The following is a 14346-nucleotide window of genomic DNA, read 5'->3' on the forward strand; positions in this document are numbered from 1 at the left end:
AGTACTATGTAATTCAAGTTATTTTCTTTCTTTTTCATGATTGCTATTTTTTTTTTCTTTGAAAAAAAAAATCCTATTAATATATTTTCCCAATAAACTCCCACAAGAATTTTTTTTTTCCGGTAACACCGCTAATCTATAGTAATATATAAAGTGAAAGGTGTTTTGGGTGATAAAATTTTCTTTCCCAAAATACCCCTCTCATCTTTTATATCTATCTATATATATACTAAAATAACAAGCGCAGATGTCAACATTGCCTACGTATCACTTTTTTATTTAATTTTTTTTCCTCCAAAATGCAAGGATGATGTCATATATTGTTCCTTTTTAAGCTACCCTATTTATCATAGCTTTGAAAATATATTCCATTTGAATTTTTAAATTTTGGGTTTTCTACGCATATTACGCTATTTAGTTATTTACGAGTTGTTAACAATTGTTAATAATATAATTTAATTGAAATATGAAAATTATGCACTTTCGGGAATTGTATATTCATATTTAATTAGAAAAATTAGTTAGGAAAAATGAGAAAGTTATTTTCTTTCAATATGTGTTAAAAGTCTATAATTCAATTCTTATTTTAAAATCGTGCATCGCACGGGGTTAATCTAGTTCTTTATTAAAAAAAAAAATACCATCAATAAAAAAAAAAATTAAAAAAAAAAACTTCCATTTTGTATTAAAAAAAATTTAAATTAAAAATAATTATAGTATTATCCTTTTTTTAGGAAAGTCATATCATTCTGTTGCCTGCATGATTTCATCAAATTTTTAACTCACTAATATTTTTTTAATAAGAATTTTTTATAAAGATTTATAAATCAGAATAAGGGAGATAATGTTTCATGATAAAAAGGGGGGAATCAAGGCATACAGATTTCTTATAATGTACACACGTTATGTGCCTGTGTCTCACAACTTGTATAAAGTAATTGTCATGGTTCTTTAAAAAAAAAAGAAGTAATTGTCATAGTTCTGTTTTGGCATGGTGATTGTAATTTAACATTAAAAAAAGGTAACTGTCATAGTTCTTAAATTTGTACGAATTTAACTGGACAAGGAAGCTGATTTAGATTGCTTTATTCGTTCCAGAGCATTACTCCCTCAATCTGATCTTTTTTGTCATTCACGTTTGAAATCTTTTAATTAGGGGGAAAAAAAAGTAAAAACTTTAGTAGGAAAAATAAAAAGGGTTACATAAGAGAGAATATTCCTAACTTACACTAAGGCCCTGTTTGGTTGGGCTGAAAACCATTTTCAGGAAAACTATTTTCCTCATTTTACGTTGTTTGGTTTGGGCTGGATAGGAAAAGGAAAATTTGGACTGAAAAACTATTTTCCTTTGTACAAAAAACGTTTTCCCCCAAATTAGAAGGGAAGTCGTGTTTTCACTCTCCTTCCATCTTCCCCCTTCTCCTTACGCTGCTTTGCTACGAACTCAGTTAGATCTTCCTAACTCGATTTCTTTTTACAAATTTGGTAATATTCTCTCTCTTCTTGTCTTGATTATTAATCTAGGGTTTAATTTGATTTAAAATTTGATTGTTTTAGGGTATTTTTTGTACATATTTTGATTATTTTAGGGTATTTTTGCATAAAATTTGTTAATCCAATTCAAAATTGCTATTCTAATGTAATTAAATTTTCTAACGATGGTTATAATTTGGAAATTTGTTGTTAGATTCATTCTATTTGCTGCAAATTTTATTTTCATTCATATATTTTACATGTTTTTATCATGCCCACAAAGTGTTTGATAAAATGCCTCACCTAAAATTTGGTTTATTTTGTTGATTTTTTTTTTTAAGATTGTAAGCTAGTATGTTGTCGAATCAAGGGTAGCATCTCAAAATTCACTTCAGGTATACAATACATCTCTAATGGTCTGATTTTACTTGCTTCATTATATAGAGAATGTAAGAAAATTTCTGTCATATTCTTCTGGAATCTGGTAATACACATTAGTATGTTACATATTGTAGAATAAATCTATAACACATTCACATGCATGTTGTTTCAGTAAAATAAACAAATTAATTAATACTATAATTGAATGCTAGTTATGGGTTGGTTGGTTTTTCTTGTTGAAGGGAGAGAAAATTTATGACTCAATGTGAGAGAACCAACATGATTATTGAAATTCTGTCTGCAATGTGCATTTGTGCTGTACATAGATCCGAGTAGTCATCTGACCTTCAATGTACTTGGTAGAATATAGTCATATTGCACTTCTGAAATCATTTGTATTGGCAACAAACTCAAGTAGAATTATGTTACTTGTATTTCTGATTTCTGAAATGTGTTTGATGAAATGATCAATTAGTACCCATCCTCAATTGCTTTAGAAAAAGCACCTTTGTTCTCTGATTAGCCAAATCCAATCTGATTTCAGAATTTATAAGTGATTAAGAAATTAATTTTTTTGAGTACCCACCTGGATTAATTTTGTAATTATTGAGATAATTTGCTATTTTTGTATATGTTATGGCTTATTATATAATTTGTTGTATATGTTATTGTAGATGACCCATGAAATGAAAGGCATGATTCTTGGTTCTGTGGCAGCTATAATTGCTTCTGTTCTTGCTCTTGTTGAAGAGTATAGGTTTAGGAATAAAAGGCCTAGAATAATTAGGCAACCTTATGTTAATAGAGATAGTTTGAGGGAGGCAAATATCAATAGTATTTTATATTGTGGTGACACTCATTGTCTAGGACAAATTCGTATGATCTGAGGCCTGCTGCATTTTATAGCTTATGTAATATTCTAGTTGAAAGAGGACTTTTACGGGAAAGTGTTCGAATGAGTGTTAAGGAGCAAGTAATTATATTTTTACACTTATTGGGACATAATGTAAGGTTTCGTGTGATTGGAGGAAGATTTTTTCGGTCAACATGGACCGTACACTACTATTTTCATATTGTACTTCAAGCTATGTAGGGGTTTCAAAATTCCAGAAGGTAGTTGTCTCTTTTTTGGTAGTTGGCTAGTTGCAAACTGAAGATAAATTGATTATAATATGCATTTTTTTTTTGTGTGCAGGGAAGTATTATCTTGCAGATGCGGATTTTGGTAGTCGCAAAGGTCTTATGCCTCCATACTGGAGAACCCGTTATCACTTGAAAGAATTTACAAACAATCCTCCAGAAAATGAACGGGAGTTATTCAACCTTCGACACTTCAATTAGAATGGTTGTAGAGAGGGCGTTTGGAATTCTAAAGGCGAGGTTTCGTGTCTTGGATGCCGAGCCTTTTTGGTCATTTAAAACCCAGGTTGATGTGGTTTTAGCATGTTGTGTGATACACAACTTCCTTAGGGGTGTGGATCCTAATGACCCGATAACTAGAGAGGTAGACTTGGAGATGGATTCACAAGATACAAGAACATTGCTTACTCGAAGGGAAATGCGAGAAGAAACAAATGAGTGTGTTAATAAAAGAAATGACATAGCATTAGCCATGTGGACTGCATACAAGAGGCCTCGAACAACCTGATTCTTTCTATTTATTTCCTTATGTTGTAATGGGTTACACTAATGATTTGAAGTAGAAATTGCAAAGATGTTTATATTCTCCTTAATTACATGAACTTTTATTTTGGTGAATGTATATGAAATGATAAGATTTTCTTGATAATTCATGTGGTTTGCATATAAGAAGCATGTGTATCTACCATTGCAGGAGAAGAATGAAGAAAAAAAAGGGAATTTTCGTTGGTCAAAACAAAGGTCCAAGGAGTTGCTGGTATTTCTTGCAGAAGAAGTGAGAAAGGGAAATAGGCCAAATAACACTTTCAGAACAAGCTCATTTGTTGCTGCTGCAAAAAATATATCAGAAAAATTTAAAACTTCCTGCACGACTGAACATGTTGAGAACCACATGAGGACGGTGAAAGCTAATTGGGCAATCATATCAAAAGTTCGTGGTAACTCTGGATTTGGGTGGAATGACACTGTGAAGATGGTAACATCACCTCCTAATGCTTACAACAACTATGTTCAGGTATCATTCTAACTTAATTTGAAGACCCCTGTGCTTTAGCAAACATCTATGTGCGCACATTATGTGCTTCCTACTCTTTTCTAACTTAATTTGAAGACCCCTGTGCTTTAGCAAACAGATATCTCAAACAGGACATTTTATTTTCATTTGATTTTCGCCATACATATGCATGTGTTTTGTGGACATGTTTACATGATGCTTAGCTGAATTCGCTGACTTCTTTACAGTCGTATTTTGATTTAATCAATAGAACATGATGTCAATTTTCATTCTATTTTAGAACCTATCACCTTCTGATATAGTCTGGGAGTTTTTGCTTACTTTTAGAAGAAGTCGTAACTTTTCACTAGCTTTTTACATGCTATAAATTGTAGTACGTTGCTTATTAGTTATTACTTCCTACTCATTTACTTAATAATCATTTTTTTTCTCCTTATTAACCTTTTACTAGTTTAATTTTCTCGCGCAGCTCTGCTGCCTCAGCACCATGCAATCATGCATGAATTATGCTTTCATAGTCATGGTTGCTTTATATACATTGTTTCAAGTATTTCTCTGATATTTTTCTCCTTTTGTATACAGGAAAATCCTTCTCATGAGAAATATCTCAACCGAAAAATTGATACGTATGAAGAAATAGCAATTGTGGCTGGTAAAGACATGGTTCGTGGAGACTTTTCTTAGAGTTTTGCTGATATTAAACTTAGCAATGAGAGTGGACAAAGGCAGCCTACAAGTATGACAGAAGATGGGACATCAAAATCAGATAGTGCCACTTCTTCAGAGCCAAGACAACATCGTAAGAGGACTCGAGGTGAAGATGACACTTGTGACTTGCAACAAATATCTAATCAACTAGGAGAAGTGGTTAGTGCTCTGAAAAAATTCTCAAACAACCAACTTGATGTGGAGAAACTTTATGAAGAGATAATGAAGATGGATGATTTTGAAGAAGCAGTTCGTGATGCCGCATTTGACCACTTAGTTGAACGGGAGATGCTTGCCAAAGCTTTTTTGACAAAGAGCAAACCTCTCCGAAGAGTTTGGATCCGAAACTTCATAAATTCCCTTAATCGTTAAAATTAGAATGAGTATGTTTTATTGTTTGTCTACAACTACTTACTATATATGTCTACTACTATGAGTACGTAGAAAGTAAAGTATTCTGTAATGTCTTGTTATTTGAGTTGTTGCTGCTACTTTGTACTAGTCTACAACATTTTATCTTACTTATATAATTTACTATGCTAATTTTTACCCTTTTATTTCTAAATTGCATTTAATATTTACAAAATTAAATTCAAAGTTATCCCTTAAAAAAAACGAAAAAACAAATTCAAAGTTAGCTTAGAAAAAGTTCGAAGATTATTAGTATTAGTAGTACGGTATGAGAAAGAACTGATAAGATCTTCCTTATAAATAATATAGGAAAGACAAAAAAAAAAAAAAAAATTAAAAAAATTTTAATTTTCTATTGAACCAAACGACGGAAAATGCTTAAAAAGGAAAATCAGTTTACATGTAACCAAACAAGGGAAAATGTGTAGGAAATTACATTTTCTTATGAAAAAGGTTTTTCATGGAAAATCATTTTCCATTGAAAACCTTTTACACCCAACCAAACAGGGCCTAAATATCAAAAGCTCAGTATTTCTTCTTCAACATTTTTTTGGTCATATGAACGGATGAACCCCCCAATATAATTTTAATTTTCTAGTAATTCTCTAAAATAAGATTGCTCCCCCCATTTTTAAATTCTTGCTCCATTTTACTTTTTTCGGCCGTTTTTAAATACTTGCTCCATTTCCTTATTTAGAAATCTATTGCAATATTTAATTCATTTCTCTAATCTCATGGACCCAACATAAATCATATTTTATTAGTTTTATATTCTCTCTCCTCCAATTTTCTCAACTACTTTTACTTTTTATAATTTTTTATTTTTCCTCCTACCCCACTACCTCCATATTTAATTAATTTCTCCTTAAAATTCGCACATAAAGAAATGGAACGAGTATTTAAGACAGAGGGAGTACAAAGTAATTGGCATGGTCACCTGAAACATTCAATCCTTTGTTTGGGTTTTTGGCTTAGGCCCCTCTCACTTCACCTTATTTTTGCTGAACTGAAATTATTTTTGCTAAACTTAAATTATTTTTATTGAATTGATATTAATTTATAAACTGAAATTATTTTTACTGATTCTATCTTATATTTCTTCTTTGAAGTTACTGATTTTTACTGAACTGAAATTATTTTTACTGAACTGAATTATTTTTGCTGAACTGAAATTATTTTTACATATCATTTCCCTTCGTTTTTTTTATTTGTATCACTTTGGATTGCACAAAGTTTTAGGAGAGTAATATAATATTGTGAATGGTTGAATAAATTATTATAGTAAAATTAAGATGGGGACCATGAAAAAGAAAGTATGTGAGAGATGATATATATTTTTATTATTTTAGTGGGGACCATAGAAGAGAAAGAAATGATAAAATAAATTGAATGGAGTTTAAAGTAAGAGAGAAATGATAAAACATGGTATAAAGTTACCAAATATAGAAGTGATGCATTTAAAAAAAACACCCATAAAAGGAAAGTGATGGAAATAAAAAAACAAAGGGAGTATTATTTTTTTTAAGGTGAAATGAACAGAACCTTACACAAATTTTTGATTAAGGCGGACTTTTGTTAAGTTATTGGAAGTCGGGTTAAATTTATCCTAAAAGTATGTTGCCCTTATATATATACAACAAAAGTTACCATTTTCGTATAAAAAATTGTACCCTTAAAAAACACTTGTATAATATATTAGATAAATCATATATATTAGCCTTCATAACATTCATCTATTAGAAATTACATATTTAAATTACAATCAAACTCATTACAAATTAAAAGTTATCTTTACATAGATTAAAGTAACCATAAAAACTTTTAAACTTACCCTCAAAATAATGGTTTTACAATAAAATTAAAGCAAGTCCGCCTTATATAAGACTTAAGCCCTATTCACTTCACCTTAAAAAAATAATATTCAATAAAAATAATTTCAGTTTAGTAAAAATAATATAAGTTTAGTAAAAATAAGTCCAGTTCAGCAAAAATAATTTCAGTTTAGTAAAAATCAGTAAATTTAAAGAAGAAATATAATAGAAAATTAGTAAAAATAATTTCAGTTCAGCAAAAATAATTTCAGTTCAATAAAATTAATTTCAGTTCAATAAAAATAATTTAATTTCAGCAAAAATAATTTCTGTTCAGTAAAAATAATTTCAGTTTGAACAAAATAAGGTAAATGAACGGGGTCTTATTGTTTTTCTATAAAGGTTTAAAAATCAAAGATTATTCCACATTCACACTAAAGCAAATAGATTTTAGAGTAACTTTTCCATTAATTTACTGGCATGATGAATGTGTTGACGATTTTTGTGTATGTAAATTCATTGGAAGCACGGAAGTTAATTTAGATGGCTTTATCCGTTCAAGAGAAAAACTCATTCCCATTTGTTTTTGCTCATCCAAATTAAAATCTTTTTTTTTTTTTTTTTTTTTTTTTTTTGAGATATAAAATATCATGATCAAAGTTAATAAATAAAAAGGATCGAATGGAATATTCCAAACTTGCACCAGGTAATTATTCCAAAATATCTTCATTTCCCAGTTTTTTTGGATCTATGATGAACACCACAAGATTTTTTTTCTTTTTTGTTAACCCCAATGAAACAGCATAATTGACATGGTAACCCTTAACTTTAAAGCCTAGCCTTTAACTTTTGAGAAATTTTGTTTAAATTTGAATGGGAGTATGGAAGTTTATACGACATAATTTCTTCTAAAACAATACTCCCTCTAAAATTATTTTGTTGTTCTCATTTTAAATATTTTTATGATCTTTAAAAAAAAAAAATTAAAAAAAAAAAAAATTCAAAGCAAGAAAAAAAAGGTTATAGTTGTGTTTTATGGCAATGTAGATGAATTTCATTCTCATGTATATATTATTACATTTGTTAAAGCCTTTATAAATTAAAGGTTGGAGAATTTTGTATTAATTTAACTAGAAGCAAGGAAGTTGATTCAAATGGATTTATTCGTTCATTTGAATCAAATTCCTTTCTTCTAGTTAAATTAATACAAAATTCCCCAACATTTAATTTCTAAAGGGTTTAGTACATGTAATTATATATACATTGGAATGAAATTCATCTACATTGCCATAAAACAAAACTACAACCTTTTTTTTTTATTTTTTTTTTCATAGCTAAACACAAGTATACTCTTTAAGCACTATGGCAACCACATCCGATAATGCAGATATCACACAACCATCAAAGAGCAAAGATCAAGGGTTGCCACAACCAACGGGTAACGAACTTAGCATGTATGTATCCTTACCAAATGATGAACAAATGGATAAACATGACATCGTCAAGCAAGTTAAGCAGCTGCACAAGCCTGATGGTAATAATGTTAATGCCAAGGCCATTTCTCTTTTTGTTAAGCGTATTCTTGAACCCGCACCTGCCTCTAAAAATGTAGAAGTAGCTTCGCAGGTATGTTAGTACAACTTAAGTTGGCTAATGTATATAACTAGCTTAGTCATGGAGTATGATTATGTTCTAAAACCAATTATCTTATATGTTATTTGAAGGATACTCCGTCGAGCATCTATGATAGTCTACCAGAATTCCCTGACATGCCAATTATTGCCGGAAACGTAGCTAGTGAGGTGATTACAAATTTCAGTTTATTTATTTTTCATTATCAACTAATAAAGAATTTCTTTTAATTAGTTTATTTATTAGTTTTTAAATAATGCAAGATTTTGACAAGGGTTGGAAAAATAGGTCTTTACCATCAATCACCTCCCTAAATAGAAACCAACAAATTATTTATGTACAGTGGCAAATTTCGGAGTTGAAACACAAGGACTAAAAGGAAGAATTTGAGTCAATTAAACAATTAGGTCGGAAGTAAAATGGAAAAGGTAGGTAAACAAGCAAGTACAACGATAATTAACAAACAAGAAAGGAAGCACTAGGGATTGGGACTTCGAGGTACAGAGATATAATCAAACAAACAATTGCACATAAACAATCATGTGCTCAATTATGGGAAATTAACATATTCAACCCACTTCTGCACAATAAAAATGATAAATATTCCACCAGAATTATTCACTCCCGCACAACCAACATAGCAAAATATGGATGAATTTGATAGAGTATAAAACATATTCCTGGGCCTCAACCATCAGCTTAAGCTTTTGGTTGAGTTGGTCCTCTAACATGGTATCAAGAGCCTTTGTGACACAAAGGTCACGGGTTCGAATCTCATCCACCCCTCCTTCAAAGTGGAATTAATTCGCACCAGGTATGGGTGGGCCTGTGTTGCATCCACATTTCAAGCCCAAAGGGCCTTTCATGTGAGGGGGAGTGATAGAGTATAAAACATATTCCTGGGCCTCAACCATCAGCTTAAGCTTTTGGTTGAGTTAGTCCTCTAACAGAATTTATACTCTCAATTAATTCACTCCCGCACAATCAATCAAGAATATGATGAGAATCAAAAGGGTAATTGGCTAGAAAGACCCTAAGCAATAAAGACATCATCCATATTCAAAAATTGAGCATCAACCACACTCTAAATAGAATATCCCCTTTCTTAGCTAGTTTAAAAACTGGCCTAGAATAAAGAAAGTAGACTAGGGAAAACGAGAAGAAACTACCGACAAAAGTAACAATACAATACTTAGCATAATGAACAAATATGTAAACACTAGACAAAGATTAACAACTAATTAACAAGAAGAAACTACCAACAAAAGCAACTTTTCTGCAATTCAAATATTAGATACATACTGAAGTCTAAAATTGATGCAGATAGCCTGCAAGGTCGTGAATGAGGTTAATTCACACAACACCACCCTCTCGGTGTTGAATGTATTGCAAAAGTTTTCATGGGAATCAAAGGTGGCTATGACGGTTGCAACTTTTGTATTGACCTTTGGAGACTCTGGGTTAAACTTGACTGCAGAATCCAGGGTAAACGTCAATGAATCACCATTGTTCAACGAACATGAGTTCAAACCCACAAAAAATCTAATCGATGCCATGGTCGATGCAACTAGTTGCATTGTTGATTTTGAAAATTTACCCACATCATTTTTCTCACTGGTAGATCCAAAAATCAAGAATGCTAGTACTGATTTTCTAGTTGCTGTCTATTTGGTCATCAGAGCTGTTGTTACTGCTGCAGCCCACAATATCACAATGTTAAGTAGGGGAGTCAAGTAAGTTTATAAATACTACTTCCTCCGTTTTTATTTACTTGCAACACAGTCTTGTGGCACACGTTCTGAGGTCGAGTTTATATATTGTAAACGGACAAATTACTGAAAATAATTTTTCCACGTGATACATAACCTTACTATAATCCTTGTGTTAAAATTATATTGATAAAATTGCTCGTTTACATTTACTAATCAATAATCATCTTCTAAAACTGCGTGCCTAAAAGGTGTTACAAGTAAAAAGAAACAAAGTATGTTTCATTAGACTAATGTGAGTTCTTGTAAATAAAGTAGGACTTAAAAACATTATTTACATTGGCTACCTCGAATCCTAGGGAGCTACTCAACTAGGCTGAGTTGCTAACATATTAATTTTCCAGATTTGCTACCTTAAATCATATGGTGCTTTTCGACTGGGCTACGGAGCTAAAAAGAGTTAGTGATGGTCTGAAGAACATATTGCCTGAATTAACTAAAATCCTAGGTATGTTTACAATACGAAGCTAATATCTTGTACACTTGTAATGTTAAAACTAGAGTAAGGATTATTTTTAAGGTAATGCAGTGGAAGATGTAGACATGGAGGCTTATAATTTGGTTAAGGAAGCTTTTCTAAAAGAAAAACACATTGACAACATGAAAGTTCTTAATGCCCTTATTTCAGACAGTGATGAGCCACAATTGTATGATTGTCGGGCTCATAAAAAGGTATGTAGTCACTGCCTATATATTCCTTTTCATCATGAAAGTATTAATTATATATGATTAGTGAAAGTAATTGTAGACTGTTTTGATTCACTTAAGGAGTATAAATATGAGGTTTCTTTTCTGAGCTATTTCAGGTCAATCTTCACGTACTGAAAGGACAAAATGTGTTATTACTCATATCAAACCTGGATATCCATACGTATGCTATACAATGTATAAAACGTAGTATTGCTTCATTAGATAATTCCCCGTATAAGGTTGTCTGGATTCCTGTTGATCAAACTGAAGCCAAAGAAGAATCTAAGTTTACGAGTCAGAAAAAAAAAATGCCCGGGTACTCTGTTGACCACCCTAGGATGATAAAAAATGCAGTTACTAAGTTCCTCAAAGAAGAATGGGAGTTTAAGGGTGATCCTATTGTTGTGGTGTTGGATCCTCAAGGAAATGTTTTACACCAAAATGCGATGCACATGATATACATTTGGGAATCTGAGGCTGCCCCATTCACAAAGCTAAGGGAGGAGACCCTGTGGAAGGAGGAACGTTGGAGCCTTATTATGTTGTTTGGTAAAAACACTATACATAGATTCGTTAAAAGGTAACTCGTTAGTTTGTAGTTGCAGGATTAAAAGTTATCCTCTTAATAAATTACTTCGTATTTCTTACTCCCTCACTTTCTATCTTATCGAATACTTGCTTTTAAGGTTGCCAATGCTTGCATATATCTCATTAATAATTCTTTTTGTTGATACATACATACTACTATTATTTCCTCCGTTTTCTTGTAAATGAAACAAGCCTTCTTGGTCCGCACTTTTAGAAATAAATTAAGCAATGTAAGCTGAAAATATTAATCAAAATAATTTATATAAGTCTAAAACCACTCTAATTTTAATGCTCAAATTATTTTGAAAAAGTCAGCTCTTTGACCTATTACAATCAATTACTCCTACAAATCGTGGTACAAAGGTGTGTTGCATTTAAAACAAACTTCAGCAAGTATTTTATTAATCTTTCAACATTTCTACTAGCTATGCACACTATTTATATACTCTGTTTTAATCATATTTTATTATTTATGCTTAAATTGAAAAAGACTTTTCTTGTTAAATTTAATTTGTCTCATATTCTCTTTATGTATTTACTTAATATTTAATTTTTAGATTTTTCCAAATGCATAATCTATAATTAGTACTACAGTGAAACTTTTTGGAGAGAATTTTCCCTTTTTTTTTAAAAAAAAAGTTATAGAATATTTTTGTTATCTAATATTTTGATCAAATGAGCATACATTGTGTTAAACACAGATATGATTGTAGACAAATGATTGTGTCTCCCCGACCCAAACCAATGATGAGTAATCTTTCACCACCATTTAGTCGAGTTGCACAATGGCAGACAATATTTCTTAGAGGGGCCAAATTATATACAATAAAATTTTAACTCGTATAATGCTTAATTACCTATGCAATTTTTCTAGAATAAATATATAAAGTATATTATGCCTTAATACTATTAATTATTATACAAATACCATAAAATGATAAATCATTAATATAATTTTATTTTATTAAGTAATTAAAATTTGACATTAATTTCATAACTCAAAACTTTAAAGGAGGGATAAAGGTACTATATATTATGACTAATAATTAAAAATCAAATAATAGCTAGAATCCACAACTAAGTCCCCATTCTCTTTACTTTATTTTTGTTGAAGTGAAATTATTTTTACTGAAACAAAATTATATTTGTTGAACTTAAATTATTTTTACTGAATTGAAATTAGTTTTGCTGAACTGAAATTATTTTTACTGATTTTCTATTATAATTCTTCTTTAAGAAAACTGAATTTTACTGAACTGACCTTATTTTTACTGAAATGAAATTAATATTACTGAACTAAACTTATTTATACTGAAATGAAATTATTTTTACTTAATATTATTTTTTTAAGGTGAAGTGTACAGGGCCTAAGATATGTCTTGTGTGTTTTAATTTGGCACAATATAAAAATTGAAAAAGAAATAATACGGAGCATTTGGAAAGAAACCATAGAATATCAAAAAGAGAGGATAAAGGACCTTTTATTTAAATAAAATGAGGAACTCTATTTCAAAAAGTGATAAATGACCTTTTAAATAAACCTTACAAAATTTTTCTCCCTTTATTTAAAGCATTTCAGGATAAGTTCATTCTAACGTTGTTTGATAGTGCATTATGTTTAGTTTAACGCGGCAAGCTTTTTGTTTATTCTGAACAGTCTTTTTTTTTTTTTTTTTTTTTTTTTTTTTTTTTTTTTTAATTAAAAAAAAAAATCATAGACGAATAGGTTTGAAGTACAATGAGGTACTATTCATATATGGAGGTGATAATAAAGACTGGATCCAGAGATTCTTAACCACAGTAGATGAAGTTGAACATTATTGGAGTAGAGGTACTACTTCAGGTATTACAAAGACTGTGATCTATGTGGGGATAAATTATATAGAAGGGAGGTGCAAATATGACAGGTTGCCACAAGTGTCAAAATTTGAAGACATTTATTTTTGGGTAAGAATAGAGAGCATGATATCCTCTTTGAGAAACCACACGAATGTAGGTGACCATGCTTTTGTCATTCTACAACACCTTCAAAGGTTGCTTCACTATCAAAAATCCAATGTTAACTGGGTAATTCTAGTAAATGAATTTGAAAAAATGGTCATAGGGCATGGCGAAGTGGCATTGTCTACCCTTGAAGATTTTGAGCTTTGGAAAGAAAATGTGACCAAAAAAGAGTTTGTACAAGCATTTGAAAGTCATTACCGTGAGCGTTATCGACAAAAATTTCCTTACCAGCGTATTGAATTCCCAGCTCCGGCCAAGCCAACTAAATCTATGGTTTGCCCTGATTGCAATGCCCATATGGAAAGCTGCAACACTTTCTTATGCTACCACCCATCTTCAAGAAAGGATTCGGGAATAATATAACTTACATTATTATTCACTGCTTCTATGGATTCTATTTTACCATCCTTGTATCACTAACTTATCATTTTTTCAATACTCTTTATTTATGCATCTATAAGTTATTTTTATTTTCCTTTTTGTAAAATGATGTGACTCAAGTTAAGTGTTTGTCTGTTTGAGTTAAGTATTAGTACAGTGTTTGAGAGCTAGGTCAAGCTGGAATAAGTAGTTGGCTTGCATTGTTTGAGATTTGTTCACGAATGGTTTTGTTTACATTTTGAGTTGAAACTCGAATTTAATTAACGAGCTTTGATTTATATTTATAAGGTTTCTTTTAGTAACATTTTACTAGGTTAAACCCAGTGCATTTGCACATTGTTAA

The 14346-nt window shown here is 30.7% G+C and overlaps 2 protein-coding genes across 2 annotated transcripts; both read left to right on the forward strand.

Moving 5' to 3' along the window:
- The first annotated feature begins 3025 nt into the window (after nt 1–3025).
- LOC145584873 (L10-interacting MYB domain-containing protein-like) lies at nt 3026–5214 on the forward strand. The gene is made up of 2 exons (XM_081641658.1): nt 3026–4009; nt 4592–5214. The coding sequence occupies exons 1-2, from the start codon at nt 3647–3649 to the stop codon at nt 4691–4693; spliced, it is 465 nt and encodes a 154-aa protein (XP_081497784.1). The 5' UTR covers nt 3026–3646; the 3' UTR covers nt 4694–5214.
- A 3087-nt stretch (nt 5215–8301) lies between these two features.
- Nucleotides 8302–13985, forward strand: LOC145583876 (protein SIEVE ELEMENT OCCLUSION B-like). Its single transcript, XM_081640834.1, has 7 exons — nt 8302–8565; nt 8664–8741; nt 9895–10304; nt 10685–10788; nt 10870–11012; nt 11147–11579; nt 13381–13985. The coding sequence occupies exons 1-7, from the start codon at nt 8302–8304 to the stop codon at nt 13983–13985; spliced, it is 2037 nt and encodes a 678-aa protein (XP_081496960.1).
- The last annotated feature ends 361 nt before the right edge of the window (nt 13986–14346 follow it).

The sequence above is a fragment of the Chenopodium album genome, chromosome 16, assembly GCF_948465745.1.
Source record: "Chenopodium album chromosome 16, dcCheAlbu1.1, whole genome shotgun sequence".
In the NCBI taxonomy this organism is placed as follows: Eukaryota; Viridiplantae; Streptophyta; class Magnoliopsida; order Caryophyllales; family Amaranthaceae; genus Chenopodium; species Chenopodium album.